Raw genomic sequence first — 24,231 nt, forward strand, 5'->3', positions numbered from 1 at the left:
CCCCCCCTGCGCCTCCGCCGGACTCGATGGGGTGTCTGGAGCCCGGAGTTGTCCGCAAACTGCAGCGCAGCATCTCGGGGGCTGCGGGGCCGCTGCCAAAGCCCCGCGGGTTGAGGGGCAGCGCAGCGTGAGTGCGGGGGGATGCGGGGGCGGCAGGGCCGGTGCCCGCGCCCCGGGCGGGCGGAACGTGTGGTGTCGGTGTAACAGCGCCGGGATAGTGGATGTATCAACAGAAGGTGTTGACACGGGATTAACCCTTCCCGTCTCCTGCCTTTCAGCATTTTCTCTTACGGCCCGAGCTCAGCCGGAGGCAAATGTTTGAAATTCAGATGAGGAAGGCGTAAATATTTTATTTGGGGAAATGGGTTTTTCGCGTGCCTGTGTGTGCGCGTGTACATACGCAGGGCTCGTGTGTGTAGCTCTCCGTGAAATGTAATGTTACATTTCAAATACCTGTGCTTATTTCGTGGTAGTTTTTATGACAGGGCAGCAGCGTACAGATTTACAATTAGCTGTGCCTAAGTTTGGGCCAGCCCTGTTCTGAAAAAGTGCCGGTTTTTACCTGTAACACTGAGCAGATGTGTACAATGGCACATCTCCTGTCTCGCTGCCGGTACAAATACACGCTGGAAAAGGATAACTGCCTATATTTGGGAAAACGCAACACGCCAAAAAAATCATTATTTAGGTTTTTAATGCGGTCATTCTTACTTAAAACTGCCTCGTAAGGCGTGGAAGATATTACACATTGTTATACTTGATAGATGGGAAAATAATGCAACTTTTATTCTTTTGTACTCATCTCCTGCATGTAACCTTCAAACAGTGCTCACAGTTAGAGAAAGAAGAACAGGAGCGATTCAAAGTAGTCTTTTTAATTTATTTTGTTTTAATCTTGGGCCTAAAATATTTTTTTTTTTAAGTTTTGAAGGGTCCAGCTTCTTTTTCTATTTTCTTCAGAGACATTCAAAGTAAGGAAGGTAATAATTAGATACTTCTGACAGGTGAGCTGTAGTACTCTATGGAGTACTAAATGGAAATTAAGAGAATTGACACAGAAGCCAGCTTCAAATTTTACTTTCTTTTTTAACCCCCAGTCTGGCATTTGTTGTGAATTTCAACTTAAAAGGATATTTTGTTCAGCACTGTCTTAATTTAAGTATAGAGATTTATTTTCAATGTTGAAGATTAGAACAATGGGAAGAAATTGCAGCTTTTATACTTATAATCTTACTGGGAGTCAACTTAAAAGTATTTAATACAGCTATTCAAGTATCCTCTTGTCATTTGTTTTATGCCAGTTAGTTGTAATTTCTTTCTGTAACATGGATTGTTATAAACCTTGAAAAAAATGCTTATTATCTGTATGTATAATTCACTCTCATGAACAAATTAGATTTTTCTTCCATGAGTGAACTATAATATGAAATTTAATGTTCTGACCTTTCTTATGCTGGATTACTAAAAACAGTGTCATTTAGCTTTTCTGAAAGCCCAAGCATATTTTTGTTGTTGGTTTAATGTGTTGTTTTATACTGTTGTTTTTAATTGTGGAAAAAAGTAACATTACACATGTAATTTTCACATCACTTCTTAATATATGCAGACGCTAAAGTTCTTGCTGTGTAAAAGAAAAAGTCTAGTTGTTTGGGTTTTTTCCTGGGAGCTCTGATGGCCAGCGTTCTTGCTAATGACAGTCATTTCTCTGGCAGGAAGATGTTTTCATTTGTATTTACTTTTCAGTGCAGGGCAATTATGCTGCTCTGTGTTGTGCACTCTTCGCAGTTCCTATCTCAAAAGAATTACAGTACTTGGAACAGGACTGTGGTTTGAAGCAGGTGTTGTGTTTTACTGTTATGCAAAATAACACTAAAATATAATGGTGAAGGAAATTAAGGAAACAGCTGCAAACTTGGTGCGGTAACCACTACATTAAGATTTGTGAGCAGTTGTTGCAGCATCTTACATCACGTCCAAGGCAGCAAAGATTTGTTTCAGTAAAGCTCACCTTGCTCCTGAAACTATTGCACTTGTTCTTACTAAGGGGATTAGTGTGGAGACCAGACCATAACCTGAGTTACAAAGATGTACCATCTCACTAGTGACAGTTTGTTAAGCTGGGACTTTATGCTTTAGTTTCATCTTCTTTTATAGTTTTTTCGCTCCATCTAAAGAAGACGTAGGATAGAACCCGGTTACTGGAATGAAGGTTGCAGAATGTCTTAACCCAACTAACATATGGAAGCCTACATAGGCCCGAGGTGGTAAAATAGTAAAATAAATGGCCTATAGCAGGCCATCTGCCATTTGCAGGGCATTTTCATCATGCTTCATGCCAAACTGGAAATTAGTCTTTGTATTAAAAATATATTTTGAATACAAATCAAAGATTTCAAGTATTTCATGTTACACATGGCAAACACATTTCTATTTGGGAAGCTAGAGAGGTCCAGGAAAATCACACTGAAAAACCAGTGTTGATGCTCAGGGCTCAAATCATTCTCTTCTCTTTCCCATCTCTTTGTTCCTCCCAGTAAGCACTGATTTACTTTTGTGAATTACACACCAGACATGGAAAAAACACTATTGCGTGTGGTGGCTAAAGGGAGGGATATCAGCTGATGCCAGGTGTCGTGATTTCATGTCAGTCCTTGCTGGGATAGTGTGTCCCAGCTGAGCATCTGCCTCGTGAGCAGGGCTCTTAAAGAGTTGCTCATCTTGAAAGTGTTCTTCGAACATCAGCTGATCAATTTTCACAGAGTCCCTCTGAAAGGAAGGCAGCTGAGGGATCCTCAGTTTATTGACGGCAGAAATCGAAGCTCAGATTTTGTGCAAGAAGCTCAGCAGAGCAGGTTTGGGAGGTTTCTGGCTATTTGGGTTTTGCTTATATTACGGTGTACATCCAGTCTTGACACAAAATACGTTTAAGAGCACTTTGAAGAAGTGAAAGATAGGGATGCATACGGAGGGAAGAGCCTATTTCTTTCATCTTATTCAGAAATATTTGTGCATAAAATCGCACTTAAATCTGTCAGATAAATCGTTACTGTCTGATGGTGAATCCAAACCAGTTTCATTGCTAGTGCACTATAACATGAATATTTGGCAAACGTTGTCTGGATAATCGCCTTTCTCTGGACAAAAAAATGCTTTGATTTAAAGGCATTTGGGTGTAACTTTAGCTATGCAATTTTAAAATGTTCTTTACATCAGTTTCTTATAAGTCTCTAGATTGTCATTCATGTGGTAAAGCTGCAATAGGGCCTAGAAAACAAGTGTGTATGTTTGTGGAAAGTCGTTTGTCTTTCAGCAAACTGGGTCCACTTGTTAGTTTTTGTGGTTTCAGTTAGCACAAGATATTATTTCAAATAAAGAGTATGAAATGTGGAGTATTTAACAGAAGCTTTAAACTCATATGTTTTATTCCCCCCGCCCCAAGATAAACAAACAAACAAAAAAGTGAACAGTAATGCTTAGAGAGTGGGGTGATGGTTACATAAAAAATATAGAAAAAGGTGTCTAAATAGAAATCCAGAGAGGATAGAGTAATCTGTCTGTGTATGTTTACATCTCCTCATAGCTTATAGCAGTGTGTACTGTCTTTCTCTCCTGGCAGAGGTCACGGAGTTGATGAGGAGCTGCTGGGAATCAGGAGCTGCCTGGACCACAATGCCCTACCCTGCTCCTGGCCTTGGGAAGTTGTGAGCTGCTCATGTCCATAAGGAGGAAGGATGGCTCATGGAATTCCTTCACAAGGCAAAGTTACCATAACAGTGGATGAATACAGCTCCAACCCAACGCAGGCATTTACACACTACAACATCAACCAGAGCAGGTTCCAGCCTCCACATGTGCATATGTGAGTATTCCCGACCTCCCTGCCCGTGTGTCTGTGCGTGTGTCTGCCTGTGCCTGAGACGGAGAACCGCTGCTGAAGGAGTGGGCTGAAAGCTGGGAAATTTGGTTAGTCACATGAGCTAAGAGGCTAAATGCTTGTCAGATTTCTTACCTGGCTGTCTGAGGTTTGAGAAGCCCTGCTCCATCCTCTCCTGGAGGTGACTGCCATCGCCTCTGTGGAACTCCCCTGTGCCGACTGGTGGGGCGAATGTTCTCAAGCTTGTCACTCTACTGATCTTTCTTTTAACTCGCCTGAGGGACCCATTGCTTTAAAAATTAAGCTCCCTTCCCCCCAGCCCTTACACTCAGCTGCGAAATAGGCCTAATTGGGACTAATTGTCCCCCCTGATCAGTGAATCCTTTGTCCTCCTGGTTGCGAGTGGAACGTGTGCCGCATGACACATTCCATTCCACCCGCAACCTGCCGCACAAAGGAGTCGGGGTCTGCCCAGTAGTTCCTCCCAAGAAATACAAATACTCTCTTAAAACAACAGCTCTGGCCCGAACCAACAAGAGCACGGGAAGTGGAGAGCTGAAAGCTCCTTCCCTCACCTTGTTATTCCTGGGTATTGTGTGACCCGGGATCCCTGTGCCGCCCAGCACCTTTGGCACAATGGGCTGCTTGCTTAGCAAAGAGCTAAGTACCAGTTTTAACTCGGAATTTCCTTCCCTTTGTTTAGTTGGGTTTGATCTTTATCGGTTATTTCTGTGAAGGTTCTTTTTCTTTTAGCATTAGTAGACTGAAAAGCACGTGAAACTAAAACAAAGGCGACATCTCTTGACCTCCTGCGAGCCATTGTTAGGCAGGATTTTGAACGATGTCACACTATTGAATTTGATAAGGATTTAGCATAATAAGGGGGGGAAAGTTGTATGGTACTTCATTGCATTTTTGTTATGTAGAAGGCTGCCGGAAGAGTCACAATGTAGGAGTTCAGCACCTTCTAATAGGATTTCATGTGGTTACAATGTTCCTAAAGGCAACTTTGGGAAGGATGCTGAAGAGTGTCTGTCGTGCATGTGGCTGACTTTTCAAGGTGAAAAAAGTTTTCATTAATTACATTTGATTGAAAACGTTTAGACAGCCACACCTCTAATAGATAGTGTATCTCTTAAATTATATTGATTCGATGGATATCTTAAAAGGTACTTTTCTTGTCTGGAAAAACTGTAATTGAAATAAATACTGAAACTACAAAGTTCAGTACAGTGACAGTATTTTAAGTGACAGTATTTTAAATGATTTTTAACTTGAATACTGCAACTTTCTTAAAATCAGTAATTTGATTTCAGGGGAGGGTGTGGCAAACTAAAGGGAGATCAAAATTTAGAAAAATTGGAAATGAATTAGTCTCAGTTTCACAGTGGAAGCAGAGAGAGCAATGTCATAGTGCAGGAGGCGAGTCTGGATTCAGGTGTAGGTCTGGATAACAAATGATGGATTTTAGAAAACCTATTGAGGGGAAAAAAAAAGACAGGGTCCTACCAGGAGGGTAGAGGAAAGCATGGAAGTGAAGACGACTATGGCTGAGGGTTTGTGTGATGGTAACAACAGCTGAATTATTTCTGGGGAGGAGAGCCTGGGTCCTGTGGTAGCTTCAGACAGGGTCTTTATTTGTCTTCTCAGCGTTTTGTAGTGGAAACACTGTGTGTATTTTTGAAAGAGGATGTCATCAAGTGAGAAACCTGAACAGAAAATTGGTAAAAGCAGTATTAACAAAGAAACCATGATCTGTTTACCCTGTTGTATCTCTGTTAGTGCCACGTTGCTGCAGCCACTGGGACTGATTTGATTTGGTTTTACAGTCTGCTTTTTTTTATTGTTTCTGTCTTTTAAAGTAATGCGTGCGTTTGGTTGGTTTTTTTTTTTCTTTTCTAAGAGGGAGTTTGAGGAAGCTTTATTCTCTAGTGAAAAATTTATTTTAAAAATCATGGGATGATGAGAAATGAGTAAAGCAACATGGGAACTGAGTGTTGTGACAGGTATGTGAATAGCAGGGCAATATATTGCTGCAGGGCCCTGCTGCATACCATAAATCAGGAGCTGGGTGCAGCTTAAGGACAGTGTTCTTTGCTAAGGGAATTTTCTTAGAACTGATTTCTTTATGGATATGCATCTCCATGTGCAAAGGTGAGAACTGGGTTCATGGCACATACTGAGCCATTTCTGGTTCTGGTATCCTTTGGGCTCAGCTCTGGTTTCACACAGAGTAGAGGGGAGTCCATGGAGTATCACCAGCACAAACCTGGTGGGTAAGGCACTCCAGGCATCAGTCTGCCTGTTCGTGGGACACAGCCTGTGCTTTTTCTCCCATTTTCATTTTGTGCCTTTCATGTGACAGTGTCAGCTGGGATACAGTTCTCTTATCTTTATTTGTGTATTTCCACCAGCACTTCTTAGTGAATCTGTTTAAATGTACAGCCAGGTAAACAACAGGGGATTTGTTACAGCTCCCTTTGCTTGGGCTGGCCGGGACAGCAATTTTGTCACTTACTTAAGCTCTGGTGGTATAACTTTTGAATCAGTTTGTCCATTCTTTTAATTTAATTTCTCTACCAATTAACATTTGAACAGGTATTCCAAAGGCAAATTTGACAATTATTTTGCATAAAGGGATATAATTTGAAATATTATTTTGTCATCTTAAGCAATGCTCCCACCTACAGGTTTCACTTACTTTCTGAAGATGTCATAAAGTGTTTGTGTTTGAATGTTTTGTACAAGTCATGTTTACTTTCTGTTAGTTTTAATTAAATGCATCACCTTAGTTCCCTGCTTTCAAGGGCAGCTGCAAAATAATAAATGACAATTATAATATGCTTCCCTTTGCTTCGTATTGATTATTATTCTTCTGAAAGTTTTCATACTTTGTATTTTTTTGCCAAGAGTTGTGACTTAAAGGCAAGTGCTTTTTGCTCCTCTGGTGTGGTGCTGCCACGTATAAGAAGTTTTTGTTTGTTTGGGGGTTTGTTTGTTTGTTTTTACATTTGGTTTATTTTTGGGGGGTGTTTTGTTGTTTTGTTTTTGGTTTTGTGTTTTTTTTAAACAGGTTTTAAGCCATTTAGAGTTTTGAGGTGTTCTATATGAGGCTGGGATCAGTGGTACCAATACCAGTGAGCAGCAGTAGAATGCGGCCTGGGGACAAATCCAAATGTAAAACTGCTTACTTAGGCTTTAACCATAGAGAAAAACCTCCCGATTCAGGTACAACACCCCATTTACTTGCAGGGGAAAAAAAAAAAAAGGAAGAGTGAAATAAACTTTGTGCATCTGTTTGGACGGGGCCCATCTGGTGAGGATGGGGGAGTTTTGTGAAGATAAAATAGCTGTAGCCCAAGCTGCTGCAGGCTGAGCCTTTTGGAGGAGTTCATTATCTTCTGGTCTCACCAGCATGACTTGGTGGCTTGTTTTTGGGAGTATGTACATGTTAAAACTCCTGTGGTTTAAATTCAGTAGTAGGGGAGTAAGAAAGATAGAGGTTTCTGTGCCAGAGCACAAGTCTTCTAAATAAGTTTATTCATACCGAGAGATACCTTGAACAATCTGTAACCATATAATTTTATTGCCTTTTCTGTACTGGAGTAAACCCCCATGTGAATATTCTCATTTTAAAACAAAGAGCATAAGCAGAGTTTTATATTAGTAGAAATATATATATATATATATGGTTGAATAAAGTATTTAAAGGTATATATATATGGTTGAATAAAATATTTAAAGGTATGAGTGTGTGTAAATGTGTATATATAATAATAGTAAAATAAAAACAGAGCTGTGTGATCATAGAAGAAAACCTTTCAACTGTGACAAAGCCTTACATTGTTAAAACCCAGAGATCTTATTAGACTACTAACCTGGAGAAATAGGATCTTGCCTTTTTTTTTTTTTCTTCTTTGAGAAATAGTCCTGCTTTTAATGTGCTTTATAAACTCCCCCTGAGATTAGTGGGAAATCGTGCATTTGATTTGTAGTAGTCTCAACTTTTGTTTTATATAGGGTGTGTGATATTTAGGGGGAGGGGAAAGAGTTGGCATTAATAAAATATGAACTCATTTGACATTTAGAGAATAGTGGAGTTGGTACATGTAATATTATTGGTTGAGATAATACAGAGATTCAGTCTTAACCTAGTCAGCTGTATTTAGTGTGACTGGGCAGGCTGTTTCAGCTGATAGTGATGTGTCAGAGGTTTTGGTGGAAATTGTTGCTCTGGCCTTTAATAAGACTTTTTACAAAACCATACACAGCTCATGACCACCCAAGTTCCTTTTCACAACTTATTTTTCGAAATAAATAAATAAAACCCCCAGTGCTCTCTGAAACAATCAAGTTACATTTAAATTCTGGTAGTGAAAACATTGAATGAGTGCACTTGCAAGCTGAGCCTTACTTTTGGAGGCGAGGATTGTTTCCTGGGATCGAGGCTCACAACCATCTTACCTTTGTGGAGGTTTAGTCTCCTTTTATCTCACTGACCTGGGGGCTGCTGAAATGCAGCAGGCTCACAGCCCGGTGTGTTAAGGAAAACAAACCTGTTTTTCTTTAGCCAAGAGCAGTAGCCTTTCAGCAGCTGCCCTGGAGCAGCTGAGCTCTCCCTGCAGTGGCCTGGTGGGGATTCCAGCAGAATGCAGGGAGGACAGCTGGAGGGAAGAACCCTTACAACTGTCCCCAAATAAATAGTGCTGCACCCAAGGAGAGGGCCATTAGCTGATTGTGTTTTCTGGTTCCTCTGCCATAGAGCAGTGGAAGCCGAGTGGCAAAGATGCTAATTTTAATCATTGTTATGAAAACTCTTTTACTGGTGCCTGTGCATGTGTCTATATGTCTGTGTGAGTGAAGATCTCTACGATCTTCCTGATTTTTATGTTATTTAGAGTTACTTGTGGAAAAAATCGAAGCATCACATAAGTTTTAAACTTATATTTTACGTGTAAGATGAAAATAAATACTTTTTAGAACCTTTTGAGGTACTGGAATGGAACATGATGAAAGTTAATACAGGGGTGATATAAGGATCAGGAATTGCAGTTTTGTAAATAAAACTGAAATTTGGGCGCCTTGTACTGTGTTTATACAGTGCAGTCATAATGTGCTAAACACTCTTGAAAAATTAAGTTTCTGACCTTTCTTTTTGTCATTGTAAAAAGGAATATTACCAACCTACCTTTAAAAAAAATGGTCTGACATCCCTGGAAGGCTGATGCTGTAAAAGTGCCAATATTATTACTATAAATGTAGGACAGGTTTAAAATAATTTTTTGTCACCACTGCCCTATTATTACTCTCTTTCCACATTGCCCTGTCCTAAGACAGAAGCTGGGTCTGGTTTAAATTGTCGATAAACCCTTTACCTCTGCTGCTTTGTGGGGACAGGCTGCCAGAGCAGCCTCTGTGCCCATCAAAATCAATCTGTCAGTCCCTCAGTGTGAGGTATCAGCCCTTCTGCAGCTCCCACGCCTTGGCTGAATGAGAAAAGCTGTGCCTGGAGGTTCCTTGCAGGGCTGGAAGCTGGGAAGATCCCTGAAATACAGGGCTTCAGCACCGACCCTGCCCAGCTGCTCCTTCCTGCTCCTTCCTGCCCCTTCACCACCCCCTCCCCAGGAGTGTTGGCAGAGCCTTTTTGGGGCTGCTGTAGAGACTCAGACACTGAAAGGGTCTAAGTTAAAAATGTCCTTTTAGTGGTGTGGGGGTTTTGGTTGTTTGTTTGGGGTTTTTGTTTGTTTTGTTTTCCAGTGAGCTATTTTCAGTGATCTCTCTCTTGGTGTAGCCTCACCAGTAGTGGGTTACTGGGGTGGCCAGCACAGGTGAGAGGGAGGTGTGCTTATGGATCAGCTGGTGGGCAAGGATAGAAGGAGAGGGATATTTGTTCATCTTACCTGAAGAAGTAAGATTGATGAAGATTTTCACTGGTGAAATTGTTCTGTCAACCCCTTGTAGAGCCAGTCTGACCACTGTCAGTAAAACCTGAGAGGGAGGAAGAAAAATAGTTTTTTATGTACATATGTGTTCATGTTCTTTTATGCTTTATTAATCATGTAAAGAAGCCTTCAGATAGCAAGCACTTTAATTGTAAGGCCCTCTTTCAGTAGCTGAGCACTATAAAAATGGAAATTTTCATTGCATGATCTGATTCTATGCTATGGTGTTACCTGTGTAGTTGGTTTAGTGGTCAGTCATACTGAGAGACAGTTGACTTATAGTTTCATGTCTGTGTACAACACACAGTGTGTCCTTACCTTTTGGGAGATGTGTGATGGGATTTGACCCAGGAACACTTTTTGCAGCAGTGGTTCCTACCACAGTACCCTGTGCTGGAAGGAGACTGCTCGCCAAGGCAGTTCTTTGCAGTGAAGTAATTGGACAGAAAAAGTGAATATATGTTGCAATCAGGGTGTTGTACTGTCACTGGAAACTTGTAATTTCTTTTGTTAACATACTGGGGCAGTAGGGATGTTGTCGTGGAAGCAGCAGATTCTTGCTTTTATTTAATGCTTGAAGGGTGAGAACACAATCTGTCCTGTGAAACAACTTCTAGAGCATAGATTTCCAAACAGAGAGTTAGTATCTAACTAAATTTGCAGACCCCACACTGAACATCCCATTGTAGAATTTTTGGCTCATGGTTTTCTTCTAGTGGCAGAATGAGGCTTCCCTGACAGCAGTGCTGAGGGAGTGTGTTCCCTGTGACACATGGCTATTCCAAGCTCAAGGAAAGTGCTGCACTTACCTGTCACACATCTCATTCTTTTCTTTTGCAAACCCTTGCTTGAATATTTTGTGGGACAAATAAGCAAGAGGAAAGCCCTGTAAGCAGTGTGGTTTTAGATGTCTGTTATATGTTAAATTACTATATGCAGCTTGCTTATGTTTGATGCAAGACTACTTCAGAAGTGATCAAGTGTTGGTCATGGACATTGGGTTTTGTACTGAATGTTTGCATGGTAATTTTTTGAGTTTGCATTTCTGATCTTGAGCTACCAGAGGTGGCTTGATTTCAAAGTCAGTTGCCCAACATTGGTATCCATGGAAAAATTCAGAAATGGGTAGCTGGTGTGTCTCCCTTCCTAAAGGAACACTTGAAGAGTTTGGGTTTGAATTCTCTAAAATGCCATGGGATAGCTTGAGAAAATAAATGCTCTTAGGCATGGCAGAGGTACAGTGAGGCAGGGAGATGTCTTTAAAACATGCGTCTCTTAACAGTGAGGTTGTGAAGTTACTACTTTGAAGACACAGTCAAGTTTGGTGTTGGGGTTGCCTGCACTGCTTCAAGTGATATGTGCTGGCAGGGAGAGGGGAGTGCCAGTGCTGGGTAGGAAGTCCCCTCAGTTTTGCATGGGAAAATCATTCACCTCTTAATTCACACCAGGTTTTTCCAAGTCCCTACAGAGGATTCCAGCAAGTTTGAGTTTTGGTCCTTGAAGCAATGACTCCTTGTTTCCAGTGGTTTGAATCATACTTGGCACATGCAGTTGTAGTTTTATGGAGTTCATTGTGATTGTTTCTGCTTGCAGGAGGCCTGATATTGGCTTTCAGGTCCTTTCTGTAGTGTGCACATGCAGAGCAGTGCAAAACAGAGCAAGGAGGTAAGGCTATGTGCATATATATCTGCACATATTTAGTAGAAGATATTTCAGAAGATAGAAAGAGGTCTATGGGATTTGAAAATTCAGATCTTATCCATTTACTTTCAGTTTTGATGTGGGCCATTAAGATTGCAATTTTTAGATTATGTATTGTAGAGGGCAAGTTTTCTGTTAGTGTGTGGTTGGTTTTAATTATGAGGAAGCTGTGGCTGAATTATGGATTCGTTTAGGTTGGATTATCAACTCCAACCATTAACCTAGCATTGCCAAGTCTACCACAATATAATTCAATATATTAACTGCTAAAGATGTTTGAAAAAAAAAATCTGCAAATTAAGATCACATAAAATGAAACAGCAAACGTGTGCATTTAAAACACTGAAGTCCAACCAATTCTGTCCTGTAGTAAATGTGACTAGACTTTATTTAATGGTTTTTATTTTGCTGCCTGTTTCGAACAAAATGTTAGGGTGTGATAATCTTTTGTACCCAGTAACATTCCTGGAGCAGGACCAAGTGGTTAGAGCACAAAACTGCAAGTCTGGATTCCAAACAATAAACTTTAGGTACCTGGCGTTGCAGTCGTTTTATTCCTTCTGAAGAGTTGACCATAAAGCTTGGTCATAACCTCCATAAACCTGGAGATTTCTTCCAGCACATCAGCTGGATATATCCTGCAGGATCTATGGCTGTAACAGAATGCTGGTGGGATGAGCTCTGCTGTTGCTGCTGCTGAACCTTTTGGAGTTGGGGCAGAGAGGATGGTTAAGAGAGCAAGTCAACTCATAATCCCCAACCTCTTCATAACTGATGGATCAGACTCATTTTATTTCTGCTGTCAAGAGAGTTCACCTGTGTACTCTCCCTTGACAGAGAAATGCCCACCCCTATTTTGAGATGCACTATTTTATAATGAGCATATTTTCTAAATGTAAATCATTGTCTTGAGGGAAAAGACAAATAAGAAAATCCCAACTGTCTCCTGGTTTTACCAAAAGATCGTTTAAATTATTGTGCCGTGTGGGGTCTTCCAAGATTTGTTTTTGTCACAGGTTGTGAATTTGGTATTCCCAGACCCTCTCTTCCTTGCGTGCTGCCTCACATTGGGGCTACAGAGATTCCACTGGATGTTAACAGGGGAAAAACAGCACCAGAGGCTTCCTTGCAGCACGGTCCCCACTTACTGTACTGGGCATTAACTTATATCCAGCACATTAGACTTAAAAGCACACAGCCATTAAGTGTAGCACTCCCTTCCCAGGAGGGCAGCAGATGGAGAGAGAATGGGGGAGGGAAGGAGAGAGGAGTATGATAGAAGGGCCTTGATGTGATGTATTTGTAAGCCAGGAAACTTGCTATTTACCACGTTTACAATTTCTCTGGTATAAGGAATTGAGCGTAGTGACTGTGAGCATCAGGGTCAGCACATTACTCCTAAATGTTTAGCTATTGTTGTATCTGTTTATGGGAAGGAAAAGGTGCTAGTCCAGTATATCTTCCCTCCTGTTCCTTTTATATAGGGAGCACAAAGAAAAAAGTCATTACTTTTTAATTACTCTGGGCTTCTTTGTTTCTTAAAGCGCATTCACTTTTGGCCAGCAGCGAGCATTAACAATGGCTTATTTTCTTCCCTGTGAATGGTGAAGTAGTAGTTTTGGGGAAAATAATGTTCAGAATTAAAATTTCATGTCGTCCAGCATATTTAATAAATAGGAGCCTTGTCCTATACTTGTTTAATGCAGTGATTAGTGACATCATTATTGCTTCCAGTGGGACAGGACCCGTCACTGAGAAATGCCACATTAAGTGGCTCCCTCAATTTTTAGCAATGATTCTTTCAGGGACTTCTGTTCTCTGGCTGTTAACAATCTGCATGTAAAATTATGATAATAGACAGATATTAAGGAAGAGGGAAGTTTTATCTTTATTGTTTGTTTATTTTGTAAAGTTAAAGTCAGCCAGGCATTCACTTTTTCTCCTGGTGGAAAGAAGTGAATAAATTAAAACTGAATAAATGCACAATTATACATTAAAAAAAATTATAGATAACCTGGGTGTAATCTTTGAAATGACTTGAAAGTTTTTTATATAATTGTTTCATTTTGATTATATCTCTCTTGGCATTAGTTTGATGTGTTTCATAATTTTTTCTTTGTTAAACAGTGATGTTTGCAGCCTTGACAGGAAGGCATGTTTGTAGGAAGAATTAATTTTGTTCTTCTCTTGTTACTACTCTCTGCCTTGAAAGTTTCCACTTAGGTACCCTCTTTGTGTTACTGAGGGAGAGTTATGATTAATATTGCAACCTGTTAGATGGTTTGGAGGTTATTTTAATAGTTTGTACAAAGTTCTTAAGACAGTTTTTCTGCTAGAAATGTTGTCAATGTAATGAGACTGCACAGAACAAATACTGTAATGCGAGTTTCAAACACCCTCTGAGAATTAAAATGCTGATGGTAATCTTAGGGGTGGTCTATGATTTTTTTTTCCCCCTTTTTTCCTTCTCCACTGTGACCTTTGGTGGTGTTCTGCTCAGCTACTCTGCATGGCTGCTCTCTGAGAGTGCTGCTGTGTTAATGGAAGGATCACACACACTGCTCCTCTCAGAACCTGATACATCATCTTGGCAACAAAATGGAGACCTTTAACTCGTGGAGTTTTCATCATTTGTTGTTAGTTATCTATTGCCATGAGTTCTATGCCTTCAAGAAGACTGGTTGGTTTAAAAATGTATGTATGTAGAGTAGACATTTCATTTTGTCTGAGTGAGAATAGAAAAAAAATCCCTGGTACTGGTTTCAAGGAATTTAAATGGTCTGTGTTTAGGGGGATTTTGTGTTGTGTTTAGGCTCATTCATTTTAGATATTATTATTACAGAACATATTGTCCTGAAACGAACCCTTGCATTCAGTCTAAATTGAGAAAAAAAAAAGAGAAATATTAATTTAAGTTGAAAATTAATTTTGGATCACCTGGCTTTCTTGATAGTCAGTTCATACCATCATTTTATACTGTGATGTACCAGAGTCACTATTTTCAGTTTCGCTTAGGTTTTTAAGATGTCATTCTGCAGAATAAGAGAGACCTTTTGTGAATTATTTTATTCAGTGCATAGTTAAAAGGTATAATCTGAAACACGTAGAGCCAGGAAGCTGGTAGAGGGTTTTATTTATTAATTAGTTCAAATTAAGTGGGGGATCTGTAGAAGATCTGGAACAAGACATGGCAATTTTCTGTATATCTATTCATAAAGAGGCAACGCCATTTCTTTAGGGTCCAGACACACAAAAAAACGCAGGAGAAATGCGCTGGAGGTGGCTGATACGGAATAAATGGAAGATGAGAAATGGATAAACGATCTCGAGTATCCAGAAATAACCAGAGAGAGATAAGATGCTGGCCTGATGTATAGCTCCTGGCACACCTGGCACCTGCAGCCGTATTTAACCTGTTACAATGTCACTGCCTGCATATGTGTCTGAGGAGTTCTCGCTCTGGCGTGAAGCGCAGCGGTGTGATATACGGCGCAGCATTGCTGCGCTGGTACTTTGGGACCTGGCCTTTCATGTTTGTGTGTGTTTTATTATTTTCCTACCCAAAAAAAAAGGTTTGTTTTTTTTTTTTTTTAGGTTTTTGAACTTCCAGACTTGTGCCTTGTAGTCGTTCTCCCGGGAGTGTGACCACGCTGACCGTGGTCATCGGAACCTTCCGCTGCCGTGCCCAGAACCGAGCAAGGCTTTAAAGGCACGCGGGTTTTCGGTTGTTTTTTGGTTTTTTTTATTCTTTACAATTTTTTCTTCTGTCGGGCCTAGTGTGCCTTAGTGTGAGCAGTGTCAGGCAGTGTGCTGGGAACAAATTCTCTGTCTCCACAGAGAGAGCTATTGTAGTTCCTGTTAGAACTTCCCTCATAAGTTCCCCGCGCTCGTGGAACCGGGAGAATGAATTAGTCTCTGCCTCCATTCAAACCAGAGTTTCTTCAGAGAGCAGCAGTCGCTGTGGTGGTCTTAGTTATGTGGATAACTTTATAGGAAATCAAGCACGATCCTTTGTGGACATTTTTCTTTTTTTTTAAGGCACCAAACAGCTGTCAGTGGGGTAGAATTTCTGTTTGTTTAGAGTTACGTTAGACAGTGAGCTCTAAATGAAAAATCAGGCATCCTGCTATCTATCCCCTAAGTCATTTAATCTTAACCAATATGCACTGCATTTGTAGGGTATGTACAGTGCTGACAGATAATAATGGCCAGTCTTCGCGAGCGAAGATTTGGGAAAGGTCATTAACCCTTCGAGCCTGCGCAGTGGATTTTTTAGGTGAGACACAGCGTGCGCTGAACTGAGCCCACCCTTTAATCCTGAGGTTCATCTGCCGGGGCCAAGTGAAACTCGGACAGTGGCAGTGAGGGTCTCAGAACGTAGGTTTGTTTAGAGTGACCTTCTCTTAGATGGATTGCCTCACAGGGCTAACGAGCTCCATCTGCCCGGGGGGCCGGGAATCGAACCCGGGTCGCAGCGGTGAGAGTCCTGCACCCTAACCACTAGACCACCAGAGGCCCATATGTTCAAAGAATTTATGGATTGCCCCCCCCCCACCATTGTCCAAACAGAAAAAGACAGAAAACTAAGAGTTAAAATGTTGATTCCCTGATGGTATAACTGAAATATATTATGTATCAACTGCATGTGGAGCTGCTGGAGTTGCCATCTTTCTGAATTTAGCACCTTCCCAAAGGCTGTTACGCTGCAGAAGGAACAGTTGAATGGAGCATGAAAAAGTTTTTTGGACTACCTTAGTTTGCACTTAGGTTACTTGAGTACTTTGACCTGAAACAGCAATAAGCAAGAACCATGACACATGGGTGGAGAATTATGGAAGAGAGAGTAAAATCTAGGTGTCCTTATTTAATTTGTTGCCAGCCATGGGTCAGTACCCTGGCTCAGAGTGGGCAAAGGCACTTGTTAGCAGCACTGTTCCAAAGGTACCAAAGGTACTATGTCAGGCAACATTTAAACAAATGTTTTCAATTGTCTATCCAAAGTTTGCAGTCATTTTTGGTCCAGTGGTAGAGAAGGGTTGTGTTACTACAGATGTGACGATATTAACGTGTGTTCTCTGTGAACATTATGTGTTTCACCCACTGGCTCAATGGTTCTTGCAGATCTCTTAACTGAAAGGGGTTTTAAAAACAGGTGGGTGTAGTATCAAAGCAATGACTACACAGGGCATAGCGAAACCCATTTTCTATTTGCCTTACTTGTGCTGTGGCCTGTGCTTTAGAAATAGTCCATTGCACAGCTACACTTGTGTTTTCTCTGAGGAGCCCTGTGACTGTGGTTTGGATGTGTCCTCTGCAACGTGTGATACAGCTGCTGGTGACCTGGCAGCTTAAATCGAGTTAGGAGTTCAACTGTACAAAGGGAAAAAGAGACCATACTCATTAACCCCCATGTATCTTTTGGTAATTAGTAAAGGTGGTATGGGTAATTACAGAAGCTAAATTGAGTAGGTATTTTAGTAGGTATTTCCCCCACTGTGAGAATCTGACTTTGCAATGGCATGGGGGGGGGACACACGAGTCCACATGTGCAATTTAAATAGGTCTGGATTCTGCATCATAAATATGCACCGGATGCAGGGGAGAAAACCAGCACATTCTCTCAGGATGCTGTTAGGGCCAAGCAGAATCTCATTAGGGACAACTTCAAAGATCAGTTCCTCATGTCCATAAAAATAAGTGTAAATTATCTTCTGTGAGCCTGCTGTTAGCAGTTGCACTGTTACATTATGCATGTAGACTAGACTGCACATGGTATGAACAAACTGCACTATGTTTCATTAGTGTTTCATTTTTATGCTAAGCATGGCAACTTTGCTATTTATTGTTGTACTTTTGGCTAATATAATATTTGACTTAAAATTTCCTGTTATATTAGCTCTTAGTAGAGACACAATGTCTGAAAAGGACTTTTAAGGTTCTACAGTGCCTGTGTTTTTATAGAGGAATAGCATATAGACAATTCCCTGCACTGACAGCTTTACTTGCTTTCTTCTGCTTCCTGCACTTAGCGAGAAGGTGGCTGATCTTGACTCTCTTGGAATGAATCTTGAAGGAGTTTTCTGTCATGCTGCTCTGCAGCACTTGACCTAAATGTTTATGAAAATAATAGAGTGTAGAACTTCCATAATGTGTGTTTTCACTGGGCCACATACCCCATCATATACATTTGAAAGGCCAGTTCGTAGTTGTTGCTGGGGAAATGTTTTGGAATGGTGAAGTGCAACCCCTGTGCATGGAAGTTTTGCCACAGGTTTCTGTGGGATCAAGATTTTTAAGATTGCCTTCACTGTCCTTGCAGAAACAGTAAGATGCTGTGAAATATTTTCCTGAACTGACCCATATTGTTAAAAAGGGCGAAATATATTTTAAATTTTTTTTTTCCTGGGATACATTTGCCTTTTGTCATGGATTAATCATTGATGAAGGAAAACATTCACTTGCACACCTAGTCAAGGCTTGCCACTGCCTTCAGATGTGATGTTAAACTCTTGAATGGGTCAGCAATCTGATTTGCACTGTGGTTTCACAAAGACCTGCAACCTGAGGCTGCTTTAAGCTGCTCGAACTACCATCCGTTGTAACATCACTGTGGTTTGAGGGCTGGTTCAAGCCACTGCCTGTTAAATCCGTGATGCCAAGGAGCGTGTGAAGCAGTGGTTTTATGAGAGCTATTTTGCCCTGCTTTTTTGAGGGTGGTGCTTCTGCTACCTGGAGTGGCCCTCACTCCCTCCCCACGTCTGTGTTGCACGTGTAACGTGACTGGGAATTCACAGCAATCCCTGGAGCGAGCGCGTTGCCCGGTTCAGTTCTCCGGTCGTGTTCACCATCTGTCCCTGTACAGTTGTACTGGCACCACAGGGACGCTGCTGAAGCAGGAACCAGCCACAGGGAGAGGGCCCTGGGAGCTGCAGAGGTTGGCAGTGCTGCCGGAAGGCGAGGTTATCGATCCGTATCCCTGCACGGGTTAGTGATGGGCCTGTGTTTAATGTATGGCCGACTGCAGTTCACTTACAGAGGGACTTCACGAGACACAGCTATGAAATTGTTGGTTTATGTATCTTGTGGTGTCAGATGGTTCAGAGTTCGCTGTGCAGGTGAATTGCAAAGCTAGATTGAACCCACATGAGACCTTTGGGTAATTTCCAAACAAGACGTAAAGAATCTCCCAACGTTGTTCAAGGTTACAAGAATAATCTGAGATAATTCCTGCATCCTGAAGAGCCTGAGTGCATCTGTGGAAATCAGTGGGAATTTGACTCTGCAGGGCCAGAGTAGTGATTTAAAGTGTGGAGAGTGTTGAGCTGCCAGCTGTCCATTGGCATTGCCGGTATGGTGATGGTGCAAAGCACTGGTTGGTGCAAGGATGAGAAGGTACCACCCTGTTTTGAACTGCAGGGTAGTGTCTGTAGGAGCCCAGAAGGGGCTAATGTGTATGTCTCAAACACCCAGAGCTGGATGGCTGTGGAGTCAACCAGGGATTAGTGATAAAAACAGTTAAGGGTTGTTGGTAATAACACACTGTGAGAAAGAGCAGTATGTGGCTGGAAAAGGGGGCCCTACAGAGGTAGACCATCACTTTTCTGGGACAAACATCCTTGTTCTAGTTCCTGGAGATAAGCACAACACAGTACAAGGGCAGGAATGAGATTGAGAAGCAGGCATGGACTGCGGGGGGGATCAAGACCACCAGAGACCCCCGAAACCTCCAACCCATTTCCAGAAAGGCCTGGAAGAACAGACTGCTCATGATAACTTATTTGCATAGAAAGTGAGAAACCTGTCTTCAGGATGGGGAAAACTTGTCTATGAAAAGGAACACCCACAAAGCCCAGGGTGGGCACTCGCTCTGCGTGTGCGCCCCAGCACCCTGGACACCACAGCTGGATTGACAATGGAGCTAGAACTGGTGATTTCCCTTCCTCCTTCTCTCTCTTGCCCTCTAACTCATCTCTCACTCTCTCTCTTCCCCTCCCACCCCTTCAGCCTACCCCTTCATTCAAAATCCAGTGCCATGTGCTTATATGGGAGGTCAGGGACTAACATACGAATTTCCATGCCAAGTATGTAATTTCCTCATAAACATTTCTATGTCTTTTGTCGTTCCTTTCAACCACAAGCGTCTACAAATCTTCTCCTTAAGGGTGGGACACTGCAGTGTCTCTGGACCTCCCCTGGCACTGAGGCCTTGGGGGAGCTGTGGGTACGATCCCATTGTGCAGGTGCAGTGAATGAAGAATGGTCTTTGTCATGTGGGGCCTTGGACAGGACAGAATCTCTTCCATCCTTGAAAACTGTAAATCCTCATTTAGGGCTTCTACCTGTGGCTCCTCTGGTAAAAAGGGCAGTTAACCTGAACAGGGGCCAAGTGTGCATGTTAGTGCAGTTTGCTAGTACATTCCTAATGTTAATCAGGTTAACAGACCACCTAAGGAGGGCACAGGTTAGGATGGTAAAAAAGTTTTTATTCTTGACAGGAAGTAGCCTGATGGAGAAAAAGTATGGAAGTCTTGCTACTTCCAGGGTTTAGGGTTTTTGTTTTGTTTCATATATATATGTATATGTCAGATTTTTTCACTGTTATGAAAACATTGCAAAACTAATTTTCTTTAACTGGCATCACTTTCTAGTGCAGAGTTGTCTGAATTTTCATGGGATTAAAAAAACATTGAGTTCTTTGCTCTGGAAAACTCTCTGCCACTTCAGCTGTGTTTTAAAATCTAATGAGCCAAAAAGCCTCCTTTCATTTTTTTTTTATTTTTTTTTTCTGTTCACCAGGTGTAACAGAAAAGAACTTGACTGAGCTTTTTTTTTCCCCCACTGTGATCAAAATTAAAAAAAAAAACCCACACAGTGTATATTTGTTTCTACATGTGTGTATATATGTACATATAGCTGGTGGGTTTCCTGATGTCCGGGGAGGAATGTTTACACGCAGTGATAGCCTTGCTGTTTTCTGGAGGCCTGCTTCCTATTTACAATCTCTTGACCTGGATTTCAAAGCCCCATAATAGCCCCTCGACTTGGTTTGTTGTCTTGCTTGAGGAACTATCATTTTCATTAGAAGTTCAAGACTGTTGGGAGGAAGTCTTCATTTAACATCATTGTTTAGGTCTGGCTGGGTGTCTGCCCACAGCAGACAGTGTTTGAAGGGGCGATAAGATAAGAAGTGGCAGCGATAGCCACGCTGCAGGGTTACTGGGAGGGCACCAAACAGCGTCTGGCCATTGGAATTTAGAAGTCTGATTCTTAGTTATAATGGGTGATTGAAATGTTCTTCTCGTAGAGTTGGCAGTTAATGTGGCATTTGTGTCAGTGTGTCCCTCAGGAAAAAAAATGAAGTGGTTGTAGGAAAACAACAAAAAATAAAGCAAAGTCTGTAAAACTGGGCAGAGCATAGCTCAGTTTTTCATGTACATGGTCACTTGCTGCTTTTAATGCTTAAATATATACATGAGGCCATGTAAGGATACAGTTTTATTCAAGGAAAATATAAAAAAAGTGGAATAGCAAAAAAGCATGGATGGTTACGACTGAGATGCTGGAAACGAAAGGTGTGAAGATTGTAAAATACAGCCCCTTAGCACAATAAAGAAACTGCAGCCAGGGTGCTTATTATCTCAATATATTAAAGATATTTCCTTTTCTTTTTTTCTTCATTAATTTTGTTTGTTTGCTTTTAATTTGTCTGTTTTGGAAGTCTGTTTCCCACCCAAACCTAATACCATCTCTAACAGAAGGAGTTATCTGGAAGTCAAACATGGAGTGAAAGATCAAACTGGGTCTGCAAATAGAGAAAACTCTCATTAGACCAATGAGGTTCTTATTTTTGCCTTAAGAGGAAAAAATCCCACCTCACTTAACACTTTGGAAAATGGCTGTGTTGATCCAACACGTAGCTTCTGCAGAAAGGAGCAGCCCACTACCTGCCTTCCTGCCATACCCCAGTGCTCCTGTTGCTTCATTTGTGCTCACCTGCCCTTCTGGTGAGCTGATTCCACTCACAGAGGGGCTGCACAGCTTCCAGGACTAGTCCAGCTCAGCAGTCATGCCATGAGATGGCAAGTTGAACATGGAAGAACAGATAGACCTTTGTCAGTACTACTTTCTAGGCTGTGATGCCTGAAGTCTTGACTTGCAGTACTGGCTCCAGACAGTTGTTAGAGCAGGTGCTCTGTGGATGGGACCGGGAGGAGGTTTGACTGACCATGTAGCTGGTAATGAGGAGTGGTTGGGAGGATGTGAGCAGCCACTTGTCTGTAGGCTCCTGATGCAGATTCTGGGTTAGTGGGAAAGGAAGAAGGCCTTTTTCCCTTTTACCTGGCAAGTGTCCATGAAATGTTCGTGGCTCACCTTTTTACACTGTGACTTTTAAGGGCTGCCAAGTCTGTGTTTGTGTATTTTACACTCCAAGCCTTCATATAGTGGCCTTTACCAGATCTGTGAATGGGATGGATGGTAAAGGCAGTCACCTTGATGAGCTTCCTGATACAAGTTGTTATTTCCCATGAGTGAGAGCTTGGTGGGACACTTGTGAAAGAGAGAATCACAGGCTGGGAATCATCAGGGAAAATCCAGGACACAACAGGTCCTTATGGTTAACACTTTCGTCTGTTTTGCTTAGCGGTGTGAAAAATGACAGCGTAGTTTATGCTGTCAGCAGCACTTCCCATGCTTACTTCAAACTGTAAAAGTGGCTGTGCATTGTATTAACCTCAGTGTGCAGCCCTGACATCTGTTAAACTGGTGGCAGGCCATATGTGACGTCCCAGGGCTGAATTCCCTCTGTACCATACTGCAGTTGTCCCTCCACATATAAGCGTGTTCCCATCACGCTTGGACTGGAATTGCATTTTTGCCATGAGGCTGGGAGCTGAAAAGTGAGTGGCACATGCCAGAGTCAGAGACCTTGTTAAATTCCTGTGAGGTTAGATTCCCTTTGGATAGCTGGCTTGCCTGTGTCGAGCACAGCCAGGCAAACCCCTGCTTACTACACGTCTTGGGGCTGGTGGTGCATACACCTGGCAGGTCGCCTCATACTGAGAAATAGTTCAATGGCAAGTCTGTAATTCAGGCAATTCCCTGGGCATGGGTATTTAGCAAAGGTCAAGGGCAGAGCGACTTACTGGATCATGTTCCGTGGGGGTGTGCGTGTGTGCACAGAGGGAGCTTGGCTTATAAGGACAGGTATTGTGACACAGGGAATGTCAGTGATCTACACGAAGTGATTTTGCTGTTTTGCAAAAATAATACACCTGTGCTTGTTAAACTAAGCTGTATTTGCTGCTGTCTTGGTGACACGCTCCAAAGGGTATGCAGGTATCAAGTCACAGTAACAGCAAAGTATTATGTTGGTGAGAAATGGTCTTTGGGGAGGTTGTGATGTTTCAGATGAGAAAATGTCATTTGTGTGGGCGAGATGAGCACAGCTCTTTGGAACTTCGTGATATTCTCTTCATCAGTGAAAAATGATAATTTTTTAAAAAAAATCTATCATGTTATTTGACAAGGAGAGAAGTAGACGTGGTCCTTGTTACTGTAGGTAATACCAGTAGGGGAAAAAAAGTGCTAGAGATGCTTTCTTATGCAAAAGTAGTCTCTACTGGAAAGACTCTGTGCACTGTTACCATTTGGTTTCTACAGCAGCCTTCAGACAAAGCCATTCTTGAGAAAAGGTTTAGAGCAGTTGATTTTCCAGAAGGCAGATAGGCCAGAGCCTTTTAATTCTAGAAAGAGATGGGTTTGCCCTTTTGGAGTATAGTTAGCCTTCACAGTCTGCAGAAGATGAAGGAGCTCAAGATTTTATAGGCTAGAGTAAAACACTAGAGTAGAACTAGATGGAATAATGAATTGCAGAAGGGATTTCTGGAACAGACTTGAGTATCTTGCCAGTTTTGCCCTTAAGGGCTGTATTTGTTATGAAACAGTCTGTAAGTCTGTTCCTGATTGCCAAAACGTTTGGAGGGAGGAAGGAGGAGAAAGGTTGCAGGAAATTAGTCACTCCAGTCAAAGAACTAAGAATCTTAACTGCTGATTTTTTGTTTAGTATAGGTGACTGTAACAGTACTGATGTGAACGAAGTAGTTTCTCTTAGCTCACATTCCTGTGCTGTTGTGGTCACTGGGAACTTTGACTTTACTGAATTCAGTAAGCCGTGCAACTGGAAATCTCAGTGGCACTGCCAAAATGAAGAAATATAAAGAAAAAATAAAAGCCCAATGGATCCAGATGTAAAGGAAGAAATGGTTAAGACAGCTGTTCCCAGGTTTTTAACAGTTGCATGTTTTTTGCAGGTTTTTTTTTTTCCATCTCCTTAAGCAACTTAAGCAACAGTTTGTTTCCTTACTTATAAACTACCCTAATAGTTGTAAGCCTGTCAAAGGTGCTCTAATATCTTTTACAGAATGTTTAGTAATGATTTTTTTGCTGAAAACTCATGGAAGTGTTTTGTTTTTTTTTTTTTTTTTTTTAAATTGCACTTCCCCATAGCCTTGCAAAGGTGCTGTGGAATTCTGTTCTAGTCTGTCCCTGGAATGTATCTTTTCCTGCTCCATAATGGGTAAAGGGAAAAGAGCTAGCATGTCATTTAGGTGCTGAGAAATATTACAGAGGATGGGTAGGTGGGTGCAGTTTTACATGTATTCTTAGTCAAAGCAAAAATGGTTTTGATGGTTTAACAAAAAGCAACCCACCCAA

The 24,231-nt window shown here is 41.6% G+C and overlaps 1 protein-coding gene across 2 annotated transcripts in view; it reads left to right on the forward strand.

Moving 5' to 3' along the window:
* The window catches only part of MPPED2 (metallophosphoesterase domain containing 2), a 127,870-nt gene that overhangs the window by 23,237 nt on the left and 80,402 nt on the right, over window positions 1-24,231 (forward strand). Inside the window, exon 6 of one of the 2 annotated variants that reach the window (XM_017827021.1) lies at window positions 3,617-3,859. In XM_017827021.1, coding sequence (XP_017682510.1) covers window positions 3,732-3,859 — 128 coding nt within the window. In that variant the 5' untranslated portion in view covers window positions 3,617-3,731. Of the gene's footprint in view, window positions 1-3,273; window positions 3,860-24,231 lie in introns of those variants that run through there. The other variant, XM_017827022.1, reaches the window with a different exon arrangement.

This window comes from Lepidothrix coronata, unplaced genomic scaffold, assembly GCF_001604755.1.
Source record: "Lepidothrix coronata isolate B3197 unplaced genomic scaffold, Lepidothrix_coronata-1.0 Scaffold133, whole genome shotgun sequence".
Classification (NCBI taxonomy): domain Eukaryota; kingdom Metazoa; phylum Chordata; class Aves; order Passeriformes; family Pipridae; genus Lepidothrix; species Lepidothrix coronata.